The sequence below is a fragment of the Ochotona curzoniae genome, unplaced genomic scaffold, assembly GCF_017591425.1.
Source record: "Ochotona curzoniae isolate NIBS_2020 unplaced genomic scaffold, NIBS_Ocur_1.0 contig_1942, whole genome shotgun sequence".
NCBI classification, from domain to species: Eukaryota; Metazoa; Chordata; class Mammalia; order Lagomorpha; family Ochotonidae; genus Ochotona; species Ochotona curzoniae.
The window spans coordinates 720663-742790 of NW_024465266.1; the positions used below are offsets into that span (position 1 = coordinate 720663).

At 43.7% G+C, this 22128-nt stretch overlaps 1 protein-coding gene across 1 annotated transcript; it reads right to left on the reverse strand.

The window, feature by feature from the left end:
* Nucleotides 1-2373: 2373 nt before the first annotated feature.
* On the reverse strand, nt 2374-20157 carry LOC121149342 (E3 ubiquitin-protein ligase TRIM31-like). The gene is made up of 9 exons (XM_040969903.1): nt 19765-20157; nt 17920-18015; nt 14630-14797; nt 10224-10454; nt 8639-8661; nt 8044-8165; nt 5163-5237; nt 3971-4195; nt 2374-2897 (listed from the first exon to the last, which is right to left on the reverse strand). Exons 1-9 carry the CDS (start codon nt 20155-20157, stop codon nt 2374-2376), a joined length of 1857 nt encoding a protein of 618 aa, XP_040825837.1.
* Nucleotides 20158-22128: the final 1971 nt, after the last annotated feature.

Here is a 22128-nt window from a genome sequence, read left to right on the forward strand (position 1 = left end):
AGAGCTAACCTTTCATCTGCTAGCATTGGCATTACTTAGGAGAGCCAGCTATGTGCCAGCTGCTCCATTTCCAATCCAGCTCCCTGCTTATGACCTGTGAAAGTAGCAGAGGATGAGCAAATGCTTAAGTTTCTGCACCCACATGGAAGATCCAGAAAAAACTCTGGGTTCCTTCTTTCACATTAGCTCGGCTCTGGCCATTGTGGTTTTTTTACTGGTACAACCAGGGGATGGAAGACCATTTTACATCTCTTCTTCTCTCTGTAAATCTATCTTTCATAGAAAAAATAATAAATTACTAAATTTCTTAGAAAGAAATCATCCTATAACAACAAGGAGATAACCTCATGTGCAAAATGCACAACAGGTATGACTATAGAGTGCTGAGACACAAGTCCAGGATTAGAGTTTTCAGATGTCAGGAAAGAATGATGTACAGAGCCAAGTTTAGGGTCATGTGGCCTTCAAGAGCTGGATAGTAGAGAGGAAAGGGCAGTGTGGGGTCAGTTGTCCAGTCTCCTGCAGCTGCACCTCAACCACAATGCAGCCAGAGGCTTCCTCGTCACAGTTTTCAACCATCACATACTGATGGTCATTTGAGTTGCTTCCTGTCTTGTCCTGTCACAGACAGTGCTGCCCCAGACAGCTGGGTATGCTTTATCTTCAGGCACACAGGGACAGATATGATAAAATGTTTCCCCACCCTGGTTGGAGGAATTATTCTAGAATCCCAGAAATTGGGTTCACCAAGTAGACATTCAGCAAGCCAGCTGCGCACATCATAGTGCTGCAAGACTGTGTGAATTTTGCCAGATGCAGAACAAAGAGGCAGGCAGCTACTGCTCACATTGTGATATTCCACAGAACTAAACAGGGCATGGTCATCTCCTGGGGCTGGTGCATGGGTGTCACTGGTTGGGCCCCAGTGACTCCTGGGTTTGGTGGACTACAGGAGGTCCGCATGCTCTGGAAATGTGAAAGCAAAGGCTTGGCTATAGAGGTCTACAGGTAGGCTGCTTGTTATTGAGGGCTTGTGCAAGGGCCTGTAAAAGATGTCAAAGTAGAACCTGGTGGGAGGAATTTAGCTCCAGCGCTGATGGCTGAATTCTTTTTTTGGCTTTTTAAAAATTTATTTATTTTATTGGAAAGGCAGATATACAGAGAGGAGGAGAGACAGAGAGGAAGATATTCCATCCAATGGGTCACTCCCCAATCAGCCACAATGACCAGAACTGAGCCAATCCGAAGCCAGGAGCCAGGAGCTCTTCCGAGTTTCCCATGCGGGTGCAGGGGCACAAGGCTTTGGGCTGTCATCTACTGCTTTCCCAGGCCACAAGCAGGGAGCTGGATAGGAAGCGGAGCCACTGGGATTAGAACCAGCATCCATATGGGATCCCGGCCTGTGCAAAGCGAGGACTTTAACCCCTAACTAAGATACCTGGCCATGATGGCTGAATTCTTATTCTTGCCATCCATTGTTCCATAGGCCTCCACTTAACGTGTCCATTTTTAATTCAGAGTGGGCTTGAGATAACTTTGGGGAAGACAGAGGAAGGTACTGATAGCTGAGACATAACGAGCCTAGAGCTGAGGAAAGTATATCGGATGGGGACCAGGATTCAGAGCTGCAACTGGGAGCACATCACTGGGGCTGAAGTAATGATTCAGTTGGATAATCCTCAGCATGCAACTGCCAGATTCACTTCAATCCACTGACTTGCTTATGGCCTATGAGAGCAGTGAATGGTGAACAAAGGCCTTTGAATTCTGTACACATATGGGAGACCTGGAACAAGCTTATGGCTCCTGGCTTTTCAGCTCAGCTCAATTGCCACCTGGGAATAAACCAGTGGATGGGAGAACTTTCTCTGGCTGTGCCTTCCTCTCTTTGTAAAATCTACCTTTCCAATAAATAATACCCTTTGAAATGATTCATTCATTTCTATTGGAAAAGCAAATTTTCAGAGAGAAGAAAAGACCAAGATCTTGCATCTGGTGGTTCACTCCCCATTTGGCTGCAATGGGTAGGAGCTGAGCCAATCTGAAGCCAGAAGCCAGCAGCTTCTTCCCGGTCTCCTATGTGTGTTCAGGGTACCAAGTGTTTGGGCCATTCTCTGCTGCTTTCCCAGGCCACCAAGCAGGCAGATGGATAAGAATACGTGCCCATATGGGATCTCAGGGGTTGCATCGCAAGGACTTAGCCACTAGGCTACCGGACCTGGTCCAAAAATAGCTAAATCTTAAAAACAAACAGACAAAAATAGAGTGGAGTCACTCACATCATACCTCAGTATTGTGGAAACCTGGTGTCAACCCTATCGCCCAGTGAGGTGGTGGCCCCAAGGAGTCGCAGAGGATGAATAAAGAGCACAGCTAGGGGTTCAGAGTGATCTGGGTGTCAGGGAACAACAGCCTGAAGAAAGGGAAGATCTTCCCCGGGAAGGAGGCCTGGAAAGTGTAGATGTGGTCTTTGGTGGCCGCGTCATAGAAGGTGACCTCCTTGCCCTCGAGATTCACGCTGACACCCACTCTTCTGGAGCAGATTGGGAGGTACTTCCATGAATCTCTCCCAGTGAGTGCCTGGCATTGGAATCTGGTGATGCGCAGCACCCAGAAGCCACTCGCGGGCTCCATGGTCAAGCTGCCCTGCCTTGGCACTTTTTCCCATGCCACGCCCACGAGACCGGCCCCATAACCCTCGGACCCACTGAGCTCCACCTCCCAGGTATGTCGACCAGTGGAGAAGCCTGGTGAGCCCAGAACGCAACGGAACGGGTAGAAGCGCTGCTGCTCTACTGGAAATATTGAGTGGGTCTGAGGGATCACATTCACCATTTTCAGATCCTGGGAAAAGCTGAGATCAGGGTGGGCCGAGTCAATGTCAAACATCACAGGAGCTGTAGGAATAGGAGGCAAAAGAGGGTCAGCCCCGGGTCAAGTCCCCATGGAGAAGATTTTATCATGCGCGTCAGGTCCATGGGGACGGGTTCTGTGATCTGTGACCAGGCAGGCCTTAACTCCTGTGTGGGCTTCCACTCTGGAGGAGGGAGGGGGAGTGGGCACAACCGCAGGGACCTCGTGTGTCCAATAAAGGGCATCACGGCTCATGTGAAGACCAGAAGGCCAGTGTGATTGTGGCGTCTCCTAAGAATGAGTCCTTCCCTCCTGGGAGTCATGGAAACCTCCACCACCACCCTAACACCCTATCCCAGGAGCCCAGACGTTTTGCACCTGACACTCACTCAACTCCCATTGGAGCTCAGCAGTGCTGTCGGGACGGCGGGGGCTCCTAGTGTCCCAGGTGTTAGGGACTCGGCTGTTCCCTGGAACACAGGCAGGAGAGGCTCTGCTTCCCGGCTTGTTCAGTTCTGGCCTATCGCTGTTCTTCTTGGGTTGGAATTGACCTGGGGTGTGGGGAGTTGAGGACCGCAGGTTGGATGTTGGGTCATCTTTGACAGAACCGGAAAAAATAGCCAGGTCAGTGGGAGCAAGAAGGCAGGAATCCCCCCACTTCCTGCACAACTTCAAGGAACTGATTCCCAGGCTACCAGCTCCCACAGTTAGTGCAAATGGACAGAAACAGAGGAGAGTTTGTCCTCCCCCAACACACACAGCACCTCACATCTGCACACACCACCCGTGACACCTGACACCTTTTCAAGGGCTGTGGAACCCACAGCATCCCCTCCTCCATGGGCCTCCTCTTTCTGCCTCTCTTCCCTGTTTTCTGCTCTTTCCCTTTGCTCTCCACCTCAAGTTGGCACTGAGAACAGTCTTTGGTCCCAACAGCTATGGTGAGGGAAGGCAAAATCACAGATCCGCAGCTTCCTCTGCTGGCTGTGTCCACCTCTGCCTACGCACTGGCTTTTAATCACCCTCCAGCGGCACAGGCAGTCTCCTGTTTTCAAAACCAGACTCCTATCTGGGGTCACCGCTGTCTCACACTATGAGCTTCTGCACAATCACTCACTCAACACCTGCTGGAGCTCAATATTGCTCACGTAACGTCGTAAGTTCCCGGTTTCCCAGGTGTCGATGACTTGTGCATTCCTGGGAACAATGGAAAGAGAGGCTCTTCTTCGAGGCAGGTTGAATTCAGGGTTGGTGCTGTTTATCTCGAATTTGGATGGAACTCGAGGTTGGCTTTGAGCTGGGGTGTGATGAGTTGAGGATGCTGGGTAGGCTGTTTTGTCACCTTTAACAGAAGCAAAGGAGAAGAGCCAGGTCTGTGGGAGCAAGAGAACAGGAATCCTCCACCACTCACAAAAGCTCAAGGAGCTCACTCTGGTGCTACCAGATCCTACAGTCAGTGGAAAATGGGCAGGAACAGAGAGGGGAATGCAGGCCCAAACCACCCACATTTCATACCACCTGTGGGACCTGACACTTCTTCAAGGCCTGTGGAGGATACAGCATCCTCTCGTCCGCCAGCCTCTTCCCTCCACCCCTCACCCCTGTTTTCTGTGTCCACCTGGAACACACACCAGCTTTGTATCCCTCTTCTAGCCCCACAGGCAGTCTCCTGTGTTCAAGACCAGACTCCTACCTGGAGAGGCTGGCTCAGGCTGTGAACGTCTATCTGCATTAGCATTATTTTTCTCAAGCAGGAACACTAGGAATAGGAAAAGGAAAGCTGACTTCCATGTCTAAACTCAGAGGCTGCAAGGTATGCTAACACAAAGCCCTGTCCCATCCCACCAATCAGGAATAACTGCTGCCAGGGATTTCCAGGGCGCACGCACAGAAGTGTGAAAACCTTTCAGTTAGCCTCAGGTTCTGTAGGAGAGGGTCACTGTTGGCCTGTGCCACTAGGACCTGGGAGTGGGAAATACTGAATAACCACTGGAGGTGGAGCACCTAGTCATTGTCCTTCCAAGGGAGATCTCTCCTGGGATCATGCAGCTAAGACAGCAGAGAAGACCCTGGGACCAGCACATCTAAACCCATTCTTGTCTTCCCTGACTCTGAGCAAGGAAGAAACTAGTTGATGATTTTTTATTACTTTGGAATATTTTTGAATGACTGTGTGTTTCCTGTGTTTAACAGTATAAAATATTCCTCTAGGCCTGTTCTTCTCCCTTTGTGGGAGAATTCTCCCCTCTTCCCCTTTATGAGTCTCACTCTCCCCCAGGGGCAGGAAGCAGCTCTGCACCCGCACTTACCACTCTGCCTCTGGGTTGCACTCTTGTCTTGGAGAGTTTTGCTTTGGTGTTTCTTCCTGTTAGCCTGGAGCAGCTCTGGGGGTGGAGAACAGAAGACATGAGAGGCTGTGGAAGCTGAGCAAAGAATCCAGGGTCGCATCACAAGGCCCTGATGTGAAACCCCTGGGAGCAGTGAGCTTGAGTTGTCTTTCACATTCTCAGTACATGTGAGTCTCCCAGCCTTGCCGCCTGGTTATCTTAAAGTATCCGCACAGCCCAGCACTGTCCAGTGGACATCTGATTTGACCTGGAAACAGGAGCCACCCATTTTGTGGAACTTAAAAATTCGTGGGGACCAACACCATGTTGTATCAGGCTAATCTGCCACATTGGGGTATCCCATATGGACACAGATTCAAATACCAGCTGCTCCACTTCTGATCCAGCTCCCTGTCTATGGCCTGGGAAAGCAGCAAAAGATGGCTGAATGCTTTGGAGCCCTGAACCCACACGGGAGACCCAACCCAAAAGAAGCTCCTGTCTCCTGGCTCCCACCAACCCAGCTCTAGCTTGTTGCCATTTGGGCAGTGAACCTGCAGATGGACGATCACTCTACTTGCCTCTCCTTCATTCTTTGTGATTCTACCTTTCAAAAAAGCAAAAACAAATCATTTTACAAAACCACAGAGAAATGATATTATAAGATAAATTTGAATGAGATTCAAGTGCAGTGTTAAACATGCTTCTAAGGACACTTGATGCCTAGCTCTGTTTCCAATTGCAGCTCCCACTAACGGACACCGTGGGAGGTGCAGGCGATTGCCCAAATGCTTAAGTCCTACCATCCACATGGGAGACACAGACTGAGTGCTTGACTTCTGGTTTTTCCCTGGGCCAGTCCTGAATGTTGTAGACATTTAGTGAAGTGAATGAGTGGATGGAAGATTGCTGCTGTTTTTTCTCCAATTCTCTGCCTTTTAAACAATTTTGTTAGGTTTATTTATTTTTGTTAGAAGAGCAGATTCAGAGAGAGGAGGAGACATGGAGAAAAAGATATTCCAACTGCTAGTACACATCCCAAATAACTAAAACAACCAGAGCTGAGCTGATCAGAAGCCCAGAGCCAGGAACCTCTTCTGGGTCTCCCACATCACTGCAGGGTTCCAAGGTTTTGTGTCTTCCTCTACTTCTTTCCCAGGCCACAGGTATTGAGCTGGATAGGAAGTGAAACAGCCAGGACACGAACTGGCACCCATATGGAATGCCAGTGCTTGCAGGCAAAGGACTAGTTAATGGAGCCATCACATTAGTTCCTTAGACAATTTTCAGGAAGTTCATTTTGGGTACCCCACACATTAGCCTAGTGGCTAAAATACTCTCTTTGCATGAGATCACATCCCATATGGGCGCCAGTTCGTCTTCTGTCTGCTCTACATCCCAACCCTGCTTGTGGTCTGGGAAACCAGAGGACAATGCGCAAGGCCTTGGGACCCTGCACCCATTTGGGAGACCCAGGGAAGCCCATGACTCCCGGCTTCGTATCAGCTCAACTCTGAACATTGTGGACACTTGGGGAATGAACCAACAGATGTAAGATCTTTCTCTTTGTCCCTCCTTCTCTCTGTAAGTCTTACTTTCCAATAAAAACAAATAAATCTTTAAATTTAAAACAATGTGACATTCCAATAAAAGTAAATCTTTTCTTTTAAAAAAATTCATTTTGGTTCAAACCATTTTGAAGTAGTTCTTCTCTCACACATTTTCCATGAACATTTAAACATGCCTCATATAATTTTATTAAGGAGTTTTGTTGTTGTTGTTGGAAAGGCAGATCAGATTTTACAGAGAAGAGAGACAGACAGAAAGGTCTTTCACCTACGGGTTCACTCCCCAAATAGCTGCAACAGCAGGAGCTGAGCCAAATTAAAGCTAAGAGCCAGGAGCCTCCTCTGGTTCTCCCACATTGGTTCAGGGTTGAAAGGCTTTGGCTCATCCTTTGCTGCCTTCCCAAGACATGAACCGCAAGCTGAATGGGAAGTGGAGCAGCCAGTACAGGAACCAGTGCCCATGTAGTATCCTAGCACCTGTAAAGTGAGGATTTAGCCTTTGAGTCATTGCACCACTGTAGGCCCCGGTCTCCCAAGGGTTAACTCCACAGTTTAGCTTGTTTCTCAAGGTGTAACAGGATGGGCAATCTTGGCCTGATACATTTAGCCCCTGGCTTGACAGCAAGTTCCCTCTTCCCTGCTTCCCCTTTTTAAGATGCCATCAGGGGAGCTTAGGTGTTGCTTGAGCATTGGGAAAGTACTGGGAGGAGCCAAGCAGACTATAAAAGATGCAGATTGACTTTGAATAAATTGCCATTCTCTTCACAAGAATGACCCACAGTGCGTTGTCTGTTTTGTAACCCTAGTCCCTGTGCTCAGCTCGGGGTATGCGGCAATGCGGGCATTGCCGACACACCAGTCCCATGCATCATGGACTTTTACATTTTGCAGTATTGGAACCAGCATTGTGACACAGTAAGTACAGCTGTCTCTTCTATCCTCTTCTATCCTCTTGATGCTCTGCTTTTCAAAACAATCAACCAATCATTGAAATCATCTGTAATAATTAAAAAAAAACAACAAAAAAAAAGAAAATGGAGATTCCTAGATAAGTGGGGAAGGGTTTTTATTTCTGGGAACATTACCCTCACCTTCCTTTTGCATTTAGTGCATGGGAGATTTGGAGAAGAGTGTGAGTATAGACAAGTACCATGGGGAACAGAGCATGGGAGAAATGCTTGAGGCAGGCATGGCCAGCTGCATAGGCCCTGATGGGGGAAGGATGCGGTGATAGCCACTGACAGGAGAGACACTTCCAGGTGGGGGAACAGAGGCCCTTTCAACCTCTTCCTTACCTCCACATTTCCTTAGGTTCTTAATCATGGAGTCATGTCTGGACTTTGCTTCATTAAATTGTTGATCCAGGTCCAGAGGAATTGGGGTTTTGCTGTGAAATTGAACCTGAAACTCTTCACTCCTAGGAGAACAAGGCAGAACTGGATGGGGAGTCTGGTCTTTTGGCCCAGCCTTGTGGGGATGGAATCACAGCAGTGGGAGGGGGAGTGGCAGTGGGCATCAAGGGCTAGGGAGCCTTGAGTCAAGAAGCCAGCACTGATGATAGGCTGATGTGAGAAGCTGCCCAAGGAGACTTGGAAGTGAAGAAGAGAGGGGAAAAGCAGTTGGGCAGGGAGAGGGAACCCAGAGGCATCCAGCTGAACTGGGGACCTGCTCACAGCAGGAGGCCCAGGGAGATGGGGAAAACAGCTCAGGCCTCTGGCAGCCAACTCATTTGCTCAGCTCAGATTCCCTCATGCAGCCTAAGCCTCTGAATGCAAAGTCCCAGGGTGTGGGTGTTGGTGAGCAGGGAACACTGAGTGTATCTGAAGTTATGTTGAGTATTGATCCTTGACTGATTCAGGGGGCAGCATGCATGTGGACTGGTTATCATACCTTTTCAAGGTGCCTTTGATATCCTGAAAGAGAAAGACAAATAGCATGGTCTCAGCACTTGGCTGACTCACAGGGCGAGGAAGCATCCAAGGACACAAGTGGATGTGGGCAGAGCCAGGGGAGTGAGAATATCTCTGAGACTTACTTTCTCTCTCTCTCTGTCTCTCACTCTCTACTGTTCTCATTCTCCAAGAAGTGTTAGTATGGCTCTAAGTGGAGACATGGTTAGGCATCAAGAAGAACCATTGATGATCAAAAAGAGAATAACATTTTGCAAATGAGTTTTGTGTGGTACTTAACTTAATAGGGAAGCCCTATACCCTGAGACAGGAAAAAGATAGGAGTAACTTTGCATGAAATTTCTTGAAAAAAAAAAAAGGAATGAACATTTCAACCAGCACAGTGGTTTACAAAACCCAGAAGAAGCTCCTGACTTTTGTCTGGCACAGTCCTGGCCATTGTGACCATTGGGAGAATGAATCAGTAATAGCAGGTCTCTCGTTTCCCTCTCTCTCTTGCCTTCTCTCTCTGTGTCTTTCCCTCTTTCTGTGTAACTCTGCCTTTCAAGGAAAAAAATAAGTACTTAAGAAAAGAATTTATTTTTTGCTAAATATTTTGAAGTCTCCTTATAATTTATTCATCGCATGGATTTTTCAAAATGGGTTATTTATTTATTTTTACTGGAAAGGCAGATTTACCAAGAGAAGAGCTATAAGGAAATACCATCCATCTGCTGGTTCATTCTCCAAGTGGTCACAACAGCCAGAGCTGAGCTAATCCAAAACCAAAATCCTTTTCTGCATCTCGCAGACCCAAGGCTTTGACGCATCCTCTGCTGCTTTCCCAAGCACATTAGCAGGGAACTGGACTAGATCTGAAGCAGCTGGGATATGAACCAGAGCTCATGTGGGATGCTAGAGGCAGTATCTTAACTCACTGAGTCACAAAATCAGTCACACAACATTTGAAAATAGTTTTCATCTATCTGAAAGGCAGAGATCCAGAGACAACTGAGAGATGTTCCATCTGCTGGTTTTCTCCCTGAATGCTCACACAGACAGTACTGAGCCAGGTAGCAGTCATGGGGGAACACAGTCCCGGTCTCCCTCACGGGTTGCTGGATCCTAGGACTAGCCACCTCACCTGCTTTTTTGCAGGGCCCACATTAGCAGGAAGCTGGGTGAGAAGTAGTGGTAGGGCTTTTACCAGGCACACCCACATAGAACGTGGATTCTTCAAGTGCATAATATCCACTGTACCAAACACCTACCCTTTAGCATGCTGAAGCTCTTCCTATGTGACTTGCAATATATTTCTAAATTATACATGTGGTTCATGTTACATTTCTAAATTATGCTGGGCAGTAACTGACAGTATATTTCTAAATTATTTATGTGGGTTGCCTATTCTAAATCACACATGTGGCTCATACTACTGTTCCAAATGACATATTACCATTTCAACTCTTTCTGCTGGATGGTGTGGCCCTAGAGGTAGTGTTGAGGATTCTGCCAGGCACAGGTGTGCTGGCCAGGCACAACCCTTGGGCTCTGTTTTGCAGTGATTCCACCCCTGAGAGACTCACCTGCAGCAACTGTCTGGGTGGCATCTGTTGCTTGGTCTTCAGGCAACCCATGAGATCTTTGAGAGAATTGAGCTGTGCCTGGATGGCAGTGTTGTAGCACTCACACTCTTTGACTCCATGCTGAGCCTGCTGCTCGATGTTGGACAGGAGGAAGTTCTTATTCTCCTCCAGCACCTGATGCAGGTGCTTGAATTCCGAGTGGATCTTTTGTTTCTCAACATCCACCTGGGCCTTGGTAGAATCACAGGGATACAGAGAAAAGAGATGCTCTCAACTGTCCTCCCACTGATGCTATTCCATTTTAATTTCTCTATTGATTATATTGAGTACCAATGTAGAACACAGTATAGACTTGAGAAGAGGTGAGAGCAAACTTTTTTATTAGTTTTGAATTTTATAGTACAATTCCATAGGGTCTGGGATTTCCCTGTCCCCTCCCCAAATTCTCACCCACAGACTGGTTTTCCTCATATTATTACAATAAGTCCTTCATAAGCAGTCATAATTCCATCAGTCTGTTATTTCAGTGTTCCATTACAGTGCTGGTAAAGATAATGTCAGAAAATCCAGCATCACATTATCTAGATATGTCTGAAAGTTTCATTGAGAGTCCATCATTGATTTGAAAGTAGAGATACATGCTGCACTGTATCTTTACATCTGGACATGATAGACCATTATGCCATCACTACACACTCCATTAAATGAGAAGCCACAAAACAAAGTCTACAACAATCACAAAGTTAAAACAAAAAATTTACAGCACCATGACGTTGAAAAATGCACCACTGAATAAGCAATGCATGGTGAAGATATGAAAAAGAAAATGCAAAGGCCTCTCGGGTAATATGACACCACTGTGTGATCCATGAGATAGCAATGAATTCAACAAGAGAAAAGAAACTGTTTGGAAGAAATGAAAATAAAACTAAAAACATCAAAATACATAGGGTGCAGCAAAAACAGTATGGAAAGGGTTACTGATCTTGCAGTTTACATAAAGGCTGCCTTATGTCAGAAAGAATATATGATATTTGTTCTTTCCGGATTGACATCTCACTGAGCATAATGGTCTCTAGTTGGGACCATCTAATTGCAAATGGTAAAATTTCTTTCTTTCTTTTTTTTTTTTAACTGATTGAGTAATACTCCCAGGAGTTGATATACTACAGTTTTATTAACCACTCCTCTTTGGACAGACATCTGGGTTGTTTCCATGTATTTGATATTGTAGATTTTACTGCTGTGAATATAGGATTAGAGATCCCCTTCTCATATGCGGATTTCATTTCCTGTGGGCATATTTTTAGGAGCAGGATAGCTGGGTCATATGGCAAGTTTATTTGTATTTCTCTAAGCATTCTCAATACTGATTTCCATAGTGGTTGTACTAGCCTACACTCCCACCATCAGTGAATGAGGGTACCTTTCTCCCACCATCAGTGCCAGCAGGTGTTGTTAGTAGAGTTCTGAATGTAGGCCAACTTCACTGGAGTTAGGTGGAACCTCAGTGTGGTTTTCATTTGTATATCCCAGACATCTAGGGAGCCTGAACATCTTTCATGTGTCTATTCATCATTTGAATTTGTTCTTTTGAAAAATGTCTGATCATTTCCTTCGCCCATTTCTCCACAGGGTTTTGCTTTTTGTTTTATATATTTTTTCTTTTTCTTTTTCTTGTTCTTCTTTTTTTTTTTTTAACTTTTCCTGGATTTCTGAAGCTCTTTGTAAATGCTGAATATTAGTCTCCTATCAGTTGTGTAGTGGGGAAAGATTTTTTTTTCCCATTCTGTTTGTTGCTTTTTGATGTTGTTAATTGCTTCATTTGTTGTACAGAATATTTTAATTTGATGCAGTTCTATTTGTTTATTTTGTCTTTGACTGCTTTTGGCATCTTTTCCAAGAAGTCTTTCCCCATTCCTATATCTTAGAGTGCTTCCTATGTTTCTCTTTAATAGGTTGATGATTTCTGGGTGTAGATTTGGGTTGTTGATTCATTTAGAGCTGATTTTCATATGATGTTACAGGTGCAGGTCTTGCTTCTTACTTCTGCAAGCTACTATCCATTTTTCCCCACAGCATTTGTTGAAGAGACCAGACTTTTTGTCTGGATTATTTTCAGTTTTCTTGCCAAAGATTAGTTGACTCTACATGTGTGGGCTGCCTTCTGGTGTTTCTATCCTGTTCCATTGATCTTCTTCTCTGTTTCTGCACCAGTACCAGACTGTTTTGATAACCACTGCTCTGTAGTATGTCTTGAGGTCAGGAATTGTGATTCCTCCAGCTTGATTATGGTTCTTCAGGATAGCTTTCGCTATCTGTGGTCTCTTGTGTTTCCAGATGAACTTTTGTGTCTTTTCTATATCTGAGAAGAACGTTGTTGGGGATTTTGATTGTGATTGCCTTGAATCTGTATATTACTTTTAGTAATATGGATATTTTGATGATATTGATCTAGCCAATCCTGGAGCATGTTAAGTTTTTCCATTTTTCAATGTCTTTTTCTTTTTTATTAATGTTTTATAGTTTTCATCATAGAGGTCTTCTACATAGTTAGTTAGTTTAATTCCTAGGTATTTAAGATTCCTCTCCAACATCTTGAACGGGACTGTGCTTACATATTTCTTCTCAGCCATGGAATTATTTGTGTACACTAGCACCACTGATTTATGTTTATTAATTTTGTATCCTGCTACCCTGCCAAAGTCTGTTATGATTTCCATTAGTCTTTTGACTGAGTCTTTTGGTTCTCCTAAGTAAAGAATCATGTCATCTGCAAATAGAGATAATTTCAATTCCTCATTTCTAATTGGGATTTCTTGAATTATTTTTCTTGCCTAATAGCTCAGTCAAAGACTTCCAATACTATACTGAAGAGTAGTGGTGACAGTGACATCCCTGTCTAGATCCAGATCTTAGTGGAAAAGCCTCCAATCTTTCCCCATTTAGTATGATGGAGTTTGGTTTTTTATACATTGCTTTGTGTTGTAGAGTGTTCCTTCTATGCTTATCTTATTTAGAGTTTTCAGCATGAAGTGGTGTTCAGTTTTTCAAATACCTTTGCTGCATCTATTGAGATGATCATATGGTTTTTATTTTTCAATTTGTTGATGTGATGTATCACATTTATTGATTTGTGGACGTTGAACCATCCCTACATGCCTGGGATGAATCCCATCTGGTTTGTGTGAATGATCTGCCTGATGTGCTGTTGCATCCTGTTGGCTAGTGTTTTGTTGAGGATCTTTGCATCTATGTTCATCGAGGGTATCAGTCTGTAATTCTCATTTTCTGTTGTTTCTCTGTCTGGCTTTGGCACTATGGTGATATTGTCATCACAGAAAGAGTTTGGAAGAATTGCCTCACTTTCTGTTTTTTGTTTTTGTTTTTTTTTTTTAAAGCTTGCTTCTTGATTCAATTTTGGTGGATTGAATGTGTCCAAAAAATCTATCCATCTCTTCTAGGTCTTCTGATTTGCTTACATGCTGTTACTTGTAATAGTTCCTAATAATTATCTCTATTTCTGAGATATCTGTATTATATTTCTTTTTTCATCTCTGATGTTATTGATGCACATCTTCTCCCTCCTTTTTTTGATAAGTTGGGATAGTGGGGATCTATTTTGATGATTTTTCTCAAAAACCCAGTGAACCAGCTCTTTGATTCATTGATTTTATTTACAGTTCTTTTGCTCTCTATTTGGTTTATTTCTTCCCTTACTTTTTTTCTTACTTGTCTTTGGATTGTTTTACTATTATGTTTCTAGTTCTTTCAACTGGAAGGTTAGCTTATTTACTTGGCCTTTTCTAGTTTCTTAAACGTAAGCATTGATTGAGATGGACTTTCCTCTTAATACTGCCTTGACTGTATCCCATAAGTTTTGATATATTGTGTTGATGCCTTCATTTATCTCAAGCAATTTTTAATTTCCCCTTTGATTTCTTCTCTAACTCATTGCTCATTTAGGTGCCTATTATTCAGTCTCCATGTATTTGCATGTCTTCCTTGGTCTTTTGACTTCATAGTCTCTGCTTTGACTCCATGGTGGTCTGAGAAGATGCATGATATGTTCTCAATATTTTAAAATCTGCTGAAGCTTTTTTTATGGCCTATAATATGGTCATTTCTGGAGAATGTTCCATGTACTGATGAAAAAAAGTGTATTCTCTGTAGGATGAAATGTTCAGTAGATATCAACTAAGTTCTTTTGTTTCATTTTTGAGTTTCTAAATCTCTATCTGTCTGATGTAAAGGGGGTTATTAAAGTCCCCTACTATGATAGTATTGGAGTCTATTTCTCCCTTTAAATTCATTAATATTTTTGTCACATAGCAAGATGCCTTGGCATTTGGCATATATACATTGATTATGGTGATATCTTATTGCTGAATGGATCCTTTGATCACTGTGTGGTGTTCTTCTTCATCTCTTTTAATCTTTTTCAGATCGAAGTCTACATCATCTGATATAAGAATGGCTATACCTATTCGTTTTTCCTTATCACTAGCTTGAAACATCTTTTCACATCCTTTCACTATAAGTTTCGACTTACCTTTGTTGGTGAGATGTGTCTCCTGTAGGCAACAAATAGAAGAGTTTTGGTTTTTGATACAGTCCTCTAATCTATGGCACTTGATTGATGAGTTTATGCCATTCACATTCAATGTTAATATGGACTGGTGGCCATTTGTTCCTGTCATTTTAGCAATGGGTTGTTCATTGATTTAGTTTTCTGTTGGCCTTTGACTGGGATGTTCTCCACATTTGCCTTTGGTTTGGGTAGGTGCTATTCCTTTTCTCTTTCAAGGGGACATCTCTGAACATCATTTGTAGGGCAGGTTTAGAAGAAGCAAATTCTGGGAGGTTTCCTTACTGTGGAAGAAATTTATTTCACTTACAATGACAAAGGAGAGCGTTTCAGGGTACGTTATTCTAGCGTGACAAATTTTTGCTTTTAGAATCTTGAACATGTCATTCCATTCTCTTCCAGACTGTAGCATTTACTCTGAGAGGTCAGGTGTGTGTTTGATTGGCATTCCTCTATAGGTCACTTGATTTTCTTCCGATGCAAATTTAAGGATATTTTCCTTATGTTTAACTGAAGGGAACTTAATTACCATGTGTCATAGTGAAGTCCACTTTTGATCAACTCTGTTGGGAGTTCTGTGTCCCTCATGGATGCTGTTTTTTAATTCTTTCTCCACATTAGGGACGTTTTTGTTTATTGTTTCATTGAATACATCTTTAGTCCTAGCTTCCCTTTCTGCACCTTCTGGAACTCCCATAACTCTTCTATTGGGCCTTCTAATCATGCCTTTTAATTCTTGGATAACTTTTAGCTCCACCAGCTCTGCTTGCAGCTTTTTGTTTGTTTACCCCTGGTGACAGGAAATATCTTCCAACTCTGAAATTCTTTTGCTTCATATTATTAAGAATTTCCACTCTATTTTTAATTTGCTTCATTGTGTTCTTAATTTCTAATATATTAGCTTTCATTTGATTCATTGCTGCTATTTCCTGTGTGACATATTCCTTAAATTCTTTGAATCCTGTATGTACTTCCCATTGTTGATAGAAGCTTTATAACAAGTATTCTGAATTCAAAATCCCCCATTTTCTCAATGTCTTCCCCAGTTAACTCTGAGAGTGGTAGAGGGTTGGTTCCTTTGCTGGAGAGTCTTCAGTAAGATTCATTGTGCCTTTATCTCTTCTTTTACATTTGATCATTGCTATTCTTGTTGGCAGGCTCTTCTCCATAGGGCTGGTTTCTAAGATGTGTTACCCACAGGTCTACAAGTTGGTTTGAAGCTCAAGTAATGTCCCAGAGTAGGAAAACATCAGCTGTCCTAAATAACTTGATTATTGGCAGCTCTGTTCTTGCTAACACCAGCTGGCCATTAAGTCTGAAGCTATTTTGGGTGCACCCTGTAGAGCGCCACAATGAAACTATTTTCTCTGAGGGACGTACACAATGCACTAAGCTGAAAGTGATTTTGCTCCCAGTTTAGTGCTTGTGCAGCTCAGCTGTTGTCTCAGCAGTCCCCCAGTGTCTGGTTCCAATGAAAATGGCACCTGTTTGCTACTGATTTAGCACATGTGAAGTTACGTCTGCTCCTCTCGGGCTCCCCCTCCCCCTCAGTCTTTGCCCCTCTGAGCAAAATGATGCCTGACAGGGCACTGGTGAAGATCTGGAGTTGCTGGCTCTCAGATCCAGGTACCACACAGACCCTGCATGATGCAAAGCTGGCACTGTTTTCCCTATGGGATAAGCTCAGTGAAGTTAGCTCGAAATGAGCCTGCTCCAGACAATCCCTTCAAATCCGCACTCTTTGCACTACTACACAAAATGGTGTCCTATCTAGTCTAGCACTACCGACAGTCTGTGATGTGAGTTCTACCCTGTTGCTTAACTTCATCTTGGAGTCGACTGCTCCTTCTCTGCTCATTGTTGGGTCAAACACATCAGCAGGATGGGTAGTTCCTTGCCTGTGTTCACTTCTGAAGTTCTCGATCAATTCCCACACCTGGCTGCTGCAGATGCTCTGGCCACTACTGAATCTCTGGCCCCTACTGGGAGCCCAGATGGCCTGAGCCCAGATCACTGTTCTCTGGTTGCTGGTGCCTTATCCTGTCACTGCAACTCTGCTCCACCATCCCTCCTGCTACCCCTATGTGCATGTGTCTCAAGGTACTGCCATGCCAACTGCTGACATATCTTTTCCTGGGATCTGCCCCCTGTGTTTCACCCTAATGATTCTCTGTCATCACAAACCTGTCTGCACCCTATATCACCACATTGCTGACCAAGAACAAACTTTTTTTTTTCTTAAAAGATTTATTTGAATGGCAGAGAAAGAGACAAAGAGGGAGAAAAGAGAAAGGAGAGAGAAAGATCTTTTCTTTGCTGGTTCACTCTGTGAATGCACATTACAGCTGAGGCAGGTCACGTTGAAAGCAGCAGCCAGGATCTGCATCCAAATCTCCCACATGCGTTCCAGGGCACAAGCACTTGTACCTTCTGCTGCTGCTATCCCAGGTGCATAGGTAGGTACCTGGATTAGAAATAAAGCAACTGGACCTCAAACAAGTACGCATATGGGCTGCTGGTGTCAAAGGAGGCAGGTTATCATACTGCACCATGATGTAGTCCCTGAGAATTTAAATTTAAAAGCATATTTAAATCACTTCTCATGGAAGTGTCATGGTCCAGCCCTTTAAGACATTGTTTGCAAGGAAAACATGTCATATTCGAGTGCTGGTTCAAGCACCAGCTGCTCTGCTTCTAATCCAGTTCCTGCAAATGCACCCTGGAAGACAAGAAAAAACAGCCCAAACACTGGACTCCTGCCACTGCATAGGAGACATGGATGAAGCTTAAAGTTCCTGGTTGCTGTCTGACCACCTCCTCACCATTGAGGCCATTGGAAAGTGAACCAATGAGTGGAAACTCTATCTGTCCTCTGCCACTCTCACTGTTACTCTTCCTTTCAAGTCTTTAATTTTTTTAAATAAAAGAACTTCCTTTGTGCTCGCTGCCACATTCTGCTATCATTTATGTCATCACTTTTGTTTCAAGAATTTGCCTAAAACTCATTTTCCTGAAGGTTGCTCAGTTTTAATATGCTTTCATGTAGTTTTTAATTTTTTCATTTGACACACCAAAATCAAAATAACACAGGGTGGGATTTTTCCTTACCATGAAGTGATTGGTCTTCTTGTCAACTTGAATCTTCATGTGTACCAGTTCCTGCTCCTTTTGTTCCAAGACCCCCACATGCAACTGGATCTGCTCCTGTGGGGAGAAGGTCCTTCAGTCAAGGCTCTGCCTGAATTCCTCTTGGGCTCCCGAGGGTCCCTGGTCTCTCCAGAGAGTGGATTTGAATTCCAGGGTGTCCTGGGAGTAAGTGTTAATTCATATCCCTTTCTCCAGCTTGGGGAAAGGGAGAAATAAGAACCTATGTGACCTAAAAAAGAAGAGCATTGCTATGCCTCTTTAGAGTAATGTTTGGATCATGCTTCAAGACTTTCAAAGAACTCCCCCAGAGCTTCCCTCTCACCTGTTGTACCAACAGTTTCAAGAGGTATGTTTGGAGTCTTCTGCTAATGGCCTGGGAAACCAGTGAAGGATGGCCCAACTTCTTGGGTTACTGCACTTATATGGCAGACCAGGAATAAGGTACAGTCTTCTACTTGTGACTGTCTCAGCTCGAGCTGGTTCCGCAGTTGGTGAAGATGGAAGATCTTTCTCTCTCTTTCTCTCTCTCTCTCTCTCTCTCTCTCTCTCTCTCTCCCTTTCAAATAAATAAACCTTTTAAAAAGATGTAATTTTGATTTGAAAGCTGAGGCATCTGAGGCTCAGAGAATCCAAAAGATCCCTTGAAGGTTGCACAGTCAACTTAAAATCTGGACTTGAGCCCAAATTTTTTAATTTTATTTTTATCTTATTTTTAATGTTGCTTATATAGTTGAGAGGGATGCATGCTTATGTGCATCTCTAAATAGGGTGGGAAGGGTCAAGATTATAGGAAGAGGGCAGTGGAAACTATATTTCAACTCTATTTTCTCCCTTGTCTGCTGGAGACAGTTAGTGGGGGTAAGGGAGAGAGCTGCTTTTTGATGTCAAAGTACATGAGACATGATGATGTCTTAGAGACCCCAATGTGGAGTCCATATCTTTTGGATGAAATTCTTCTGTCTTGGAGCCAATGCATGGCTTCAGAGACTAATCCTCCCCATTCAAGTGACAGCATTCCACATGGGAGCAGGTTCACATCCTGGTTGCTCAACTTCCAGTCCAGTTCTCTGCTTATGGTCTGGGAAAGCAGAGGAGGATGACCCAAGTCATTGGGACTCTGTACCCATGTGGGAGATCTAAAAGAGTCTCCTGGCTCCTGGCTTAGGATCAGCTCAGTTCTAGCAATTACAACCATTTTTGGGATGAACAGTTTATGGATCATCTTTTTCTCCTGCATATCTACCTTTAAAATAAAAATAAATAAATCGTCTTTTTTAAATTAGTGGGAGGTCTGAAATGATGGCCTAATTGGCTAATCCTTCCCTTTCAAGCACTAAGATCTTCTATGGCTTTCATTTTGTGTCCTGGCTAGTTTATCCAGCTCCCTACTTCTCACCTGAGAAACACCAGAGCACAGTCCAAAGCCTTTGGGACACTGCACCCAATTTAGAGACCCACAGGAAGTTCTTGGGTCCTGGCTTCAGACTGGCTCAGCTAGGACTGGAGCAGCATTTGGGGAGTGAACCAGTGGATGGAAGAGGCTTTCCCTCTCTGTCTCTCCTTCTCTCTGTAAACCTGCCTTTCCAATAAAAAATAAGCAAATAAATATTTTTTAATCTGTTCTTTCCATCCTCCACTATTCCCTTGTTGGCAAGGACAGTAGTTTCCTAGACTAGAACCAGGAGCTCAGTGGACCTGGTTAGGTAGAACCTGCAGGAGCCACAGGGAACAAACCCACAGGAAGGAGACAACAGTTTGCATATCTCCACCAATGTCTGATCAGCAAAGGGGAGTCCACATGCCTACCTGGTGATGCTCAACAGCTTCTTCTATCAGACTTGCTTTATGGGATTTGTGTTCCTTAGAGTCATGACACACCAAACAGAGAAGTTCCCCATCTGCTTCACAAAAGTAGTGTAGCGCCTCGCCATGCTTTGGACATCTCAGCCCTTCTTCTTTCAACTGCCTCTTGAATCCAATTTTCTGTACCAGCTTTGCCAACAGGCGGTTGGGTTTATATGAGAACTTCTTCATAGAACTTTTGCAGAGTGGACATTTAGAACCTTCCTTAAGCTGAGTGATGCAACCTTGGCAGAAGTTGTGCCCACACTCAATGGTGACAGGGTCTTGCAGAATGTTCCGACAGATGGGGCAGGTCATTTCCTGCTGCAGGTCTGTGGAAACCCATTGGTTGGCCATCGCAGAACATCCAGGCTGGTCCTTGTCTGTAGAAATCCTGTAAGTTGGCGGTGAGCACCAATACCGGAAGGATGAAGGAAAGAAAGCAGGCAGAAGTCAAAGAGTTTGTCAATCAACCATGAGAGCAGCATGGGAGGAAAAGAAGAGGGAGAAAAAGGTGATCCATAGGAGTAAGATTTTCAAACCAGTGAGCATTCTGTAGAGGGGAATCAGAAGGACAATCCTCTCGAGTCACGGCTTAGGAAAAAATGACTACTGAGAAAGCATATTTCCTGATTATGAATAGGTTAAGTGGTATTGAACCTTGGACTGGTTGAGTATAAGGCAGATAACTGGATCGGAAGGGCCAGGGCAATAAATTCCAGTCACAGAGGACTTTTAAACAGCATTAGGAAGAGGGTGAAGCAAATGGGTGGCAAGGCTTGGACACCTCCTACAGGTGGAGCCAAACCCAGAGAGAGAAAGAGAGAGGGAGGGAGAGAGAGGGAGAAAGAAAGAAAGAAAGAAAGAAAGAAAGAAAGAAAGAAAGAAAGAAAGAAAGAAAGAAAGAAAGAAAGAAAGAAAGAAAGAAAGAAAGAAAGAAAGAAAGAAAGAAAGAAAGAAAGAAAGGAAGAGAGAGAGAGAAAGAAACAGAGAGAGAGAGAAAGAAAGAAAAGAAGGAAGGAAGAAAGAAAGAGAAAGAAAGAAAGAAAGAAAGAGAAAAAGAAAGAAAGAAAGAAAGAAAGAAAGAAAGAAAGAAAGAAAGAAAGAAAGAAAGAAAGAAAGAAAGAAAGAAATGAAGGAAGGAAGAGACAGAGAGAGAAAGAAAGAGACACAGAAAAAAAGAAAGAAAAAGAAAGAAAGAAGGAAGGACGAGAGAAAGGAAGAAAAAAGAAAGAAAGAAAGAAGGAAGGAAGAGAGAAAGAAAGAAAAAAGAAAGAAAGAAAGAAAGAAAGAAAGAAAGAAAGAAAGAAAGAAAGAAAGAAAGAAAGAGAGAAAGAAAGAAAGAAAGGAAGGAAGAGAGAGGGAGAAAGAAAGAAAGAAAAAGAAAGAAAGGAAAGAAGGAAGGAAGAGAGAAACAAAAAGAAAGAAAGAAAGAGAGAGAGAGAGAAAGAAAGAAAGGAAGAGAGAGAGAAAGAAAGAAAGAAAGAAAGAAAGAGAGAGAGAGAAAGAAAGAAAGAAAGAAAGAGAGAGAGAGAAAGAAAGAAAGAAAGAAAGAAAGAAAGAAAGAAAGAAAGAAAGAAAGAAAGAAAGAAAGAAAGAAAGAAAGAAAGAAAGAAAGAAAGAAAGAAAGAAAGAAAGAAAGAAAAACATACCAGGGAGGAGGAGGGAAATTACGGCTGCTGCAGGTAATGAGGCTCCTCTTTGAATCCTCAATCTTTTGAAAACATGGAAGATACAATCACCATCACAAACCATTCCTCTCTTGAGGGATTCTCAGTCAAATGGAAGACACAAGAACTTCCTTTCTGTTTTTGTTTTAATTTATTTTGTTTTGTTTCAAGATTTATTTTATTTATATCTGAGATAGTTACAAAGAGAGTAATGGATAAACTAAGGGAGACGAAGATCTTCCTTCTGCTGGATGGCCCACAGGATGACCACAATGGCCAACACTGAGCCAGTCCAAAGCCAGGAGTCAGGAGCTTCCTCTAGTTTTCCCACATAGGTGCACAGGCACAAGCACCTGGACCATCCTCCACCACCCTCCCAGGCACATCAGCAGGGTGCTGGTGTAGCACCCAGCACACAACTTGGCACCCACATGGGATGCTAGTGCTCTAGGCAGAAGCTTGTTACTCCACTGCACTGACCCCAGGAACTTCCTTTCTCAAGATCATTCTGATTTCCACAATATTCCTGAACCTGGTGGAGCTCTTCCTGATGCACACCAGCTACAGCTATATACTCTGTGGAACTTTCCCTGTAAGGCTAAAATTGCGTGTGTGTGTGTGTGTGTGTGTGTGTGTGTGTGTAATGATTCTTCTGTGT

Coding starts and splice junctions, on each gene's coding strand:
- LOC121149342 (XM_040969903.1), bottom strand. CDS start 20,157: ATGGCCAACCAATGGGTTTCCACAGACCTGCAGCAGGAAATGACCTGC. Junction 5,238..8,043: donor GAACCTAAGGAAATGTGGAG/GTAAGGAAGAGG, acceptor CTCCACCCCCAG/AGCTGCTCCAGGCTAACAGG. Junction 2,898..3,970: donor TGAGCTCCAGCAGGTGTTGA/GTGAGTGATTGT, acceptor CTATTCCTACAG/CTCCTGTGATGTTTGACATT.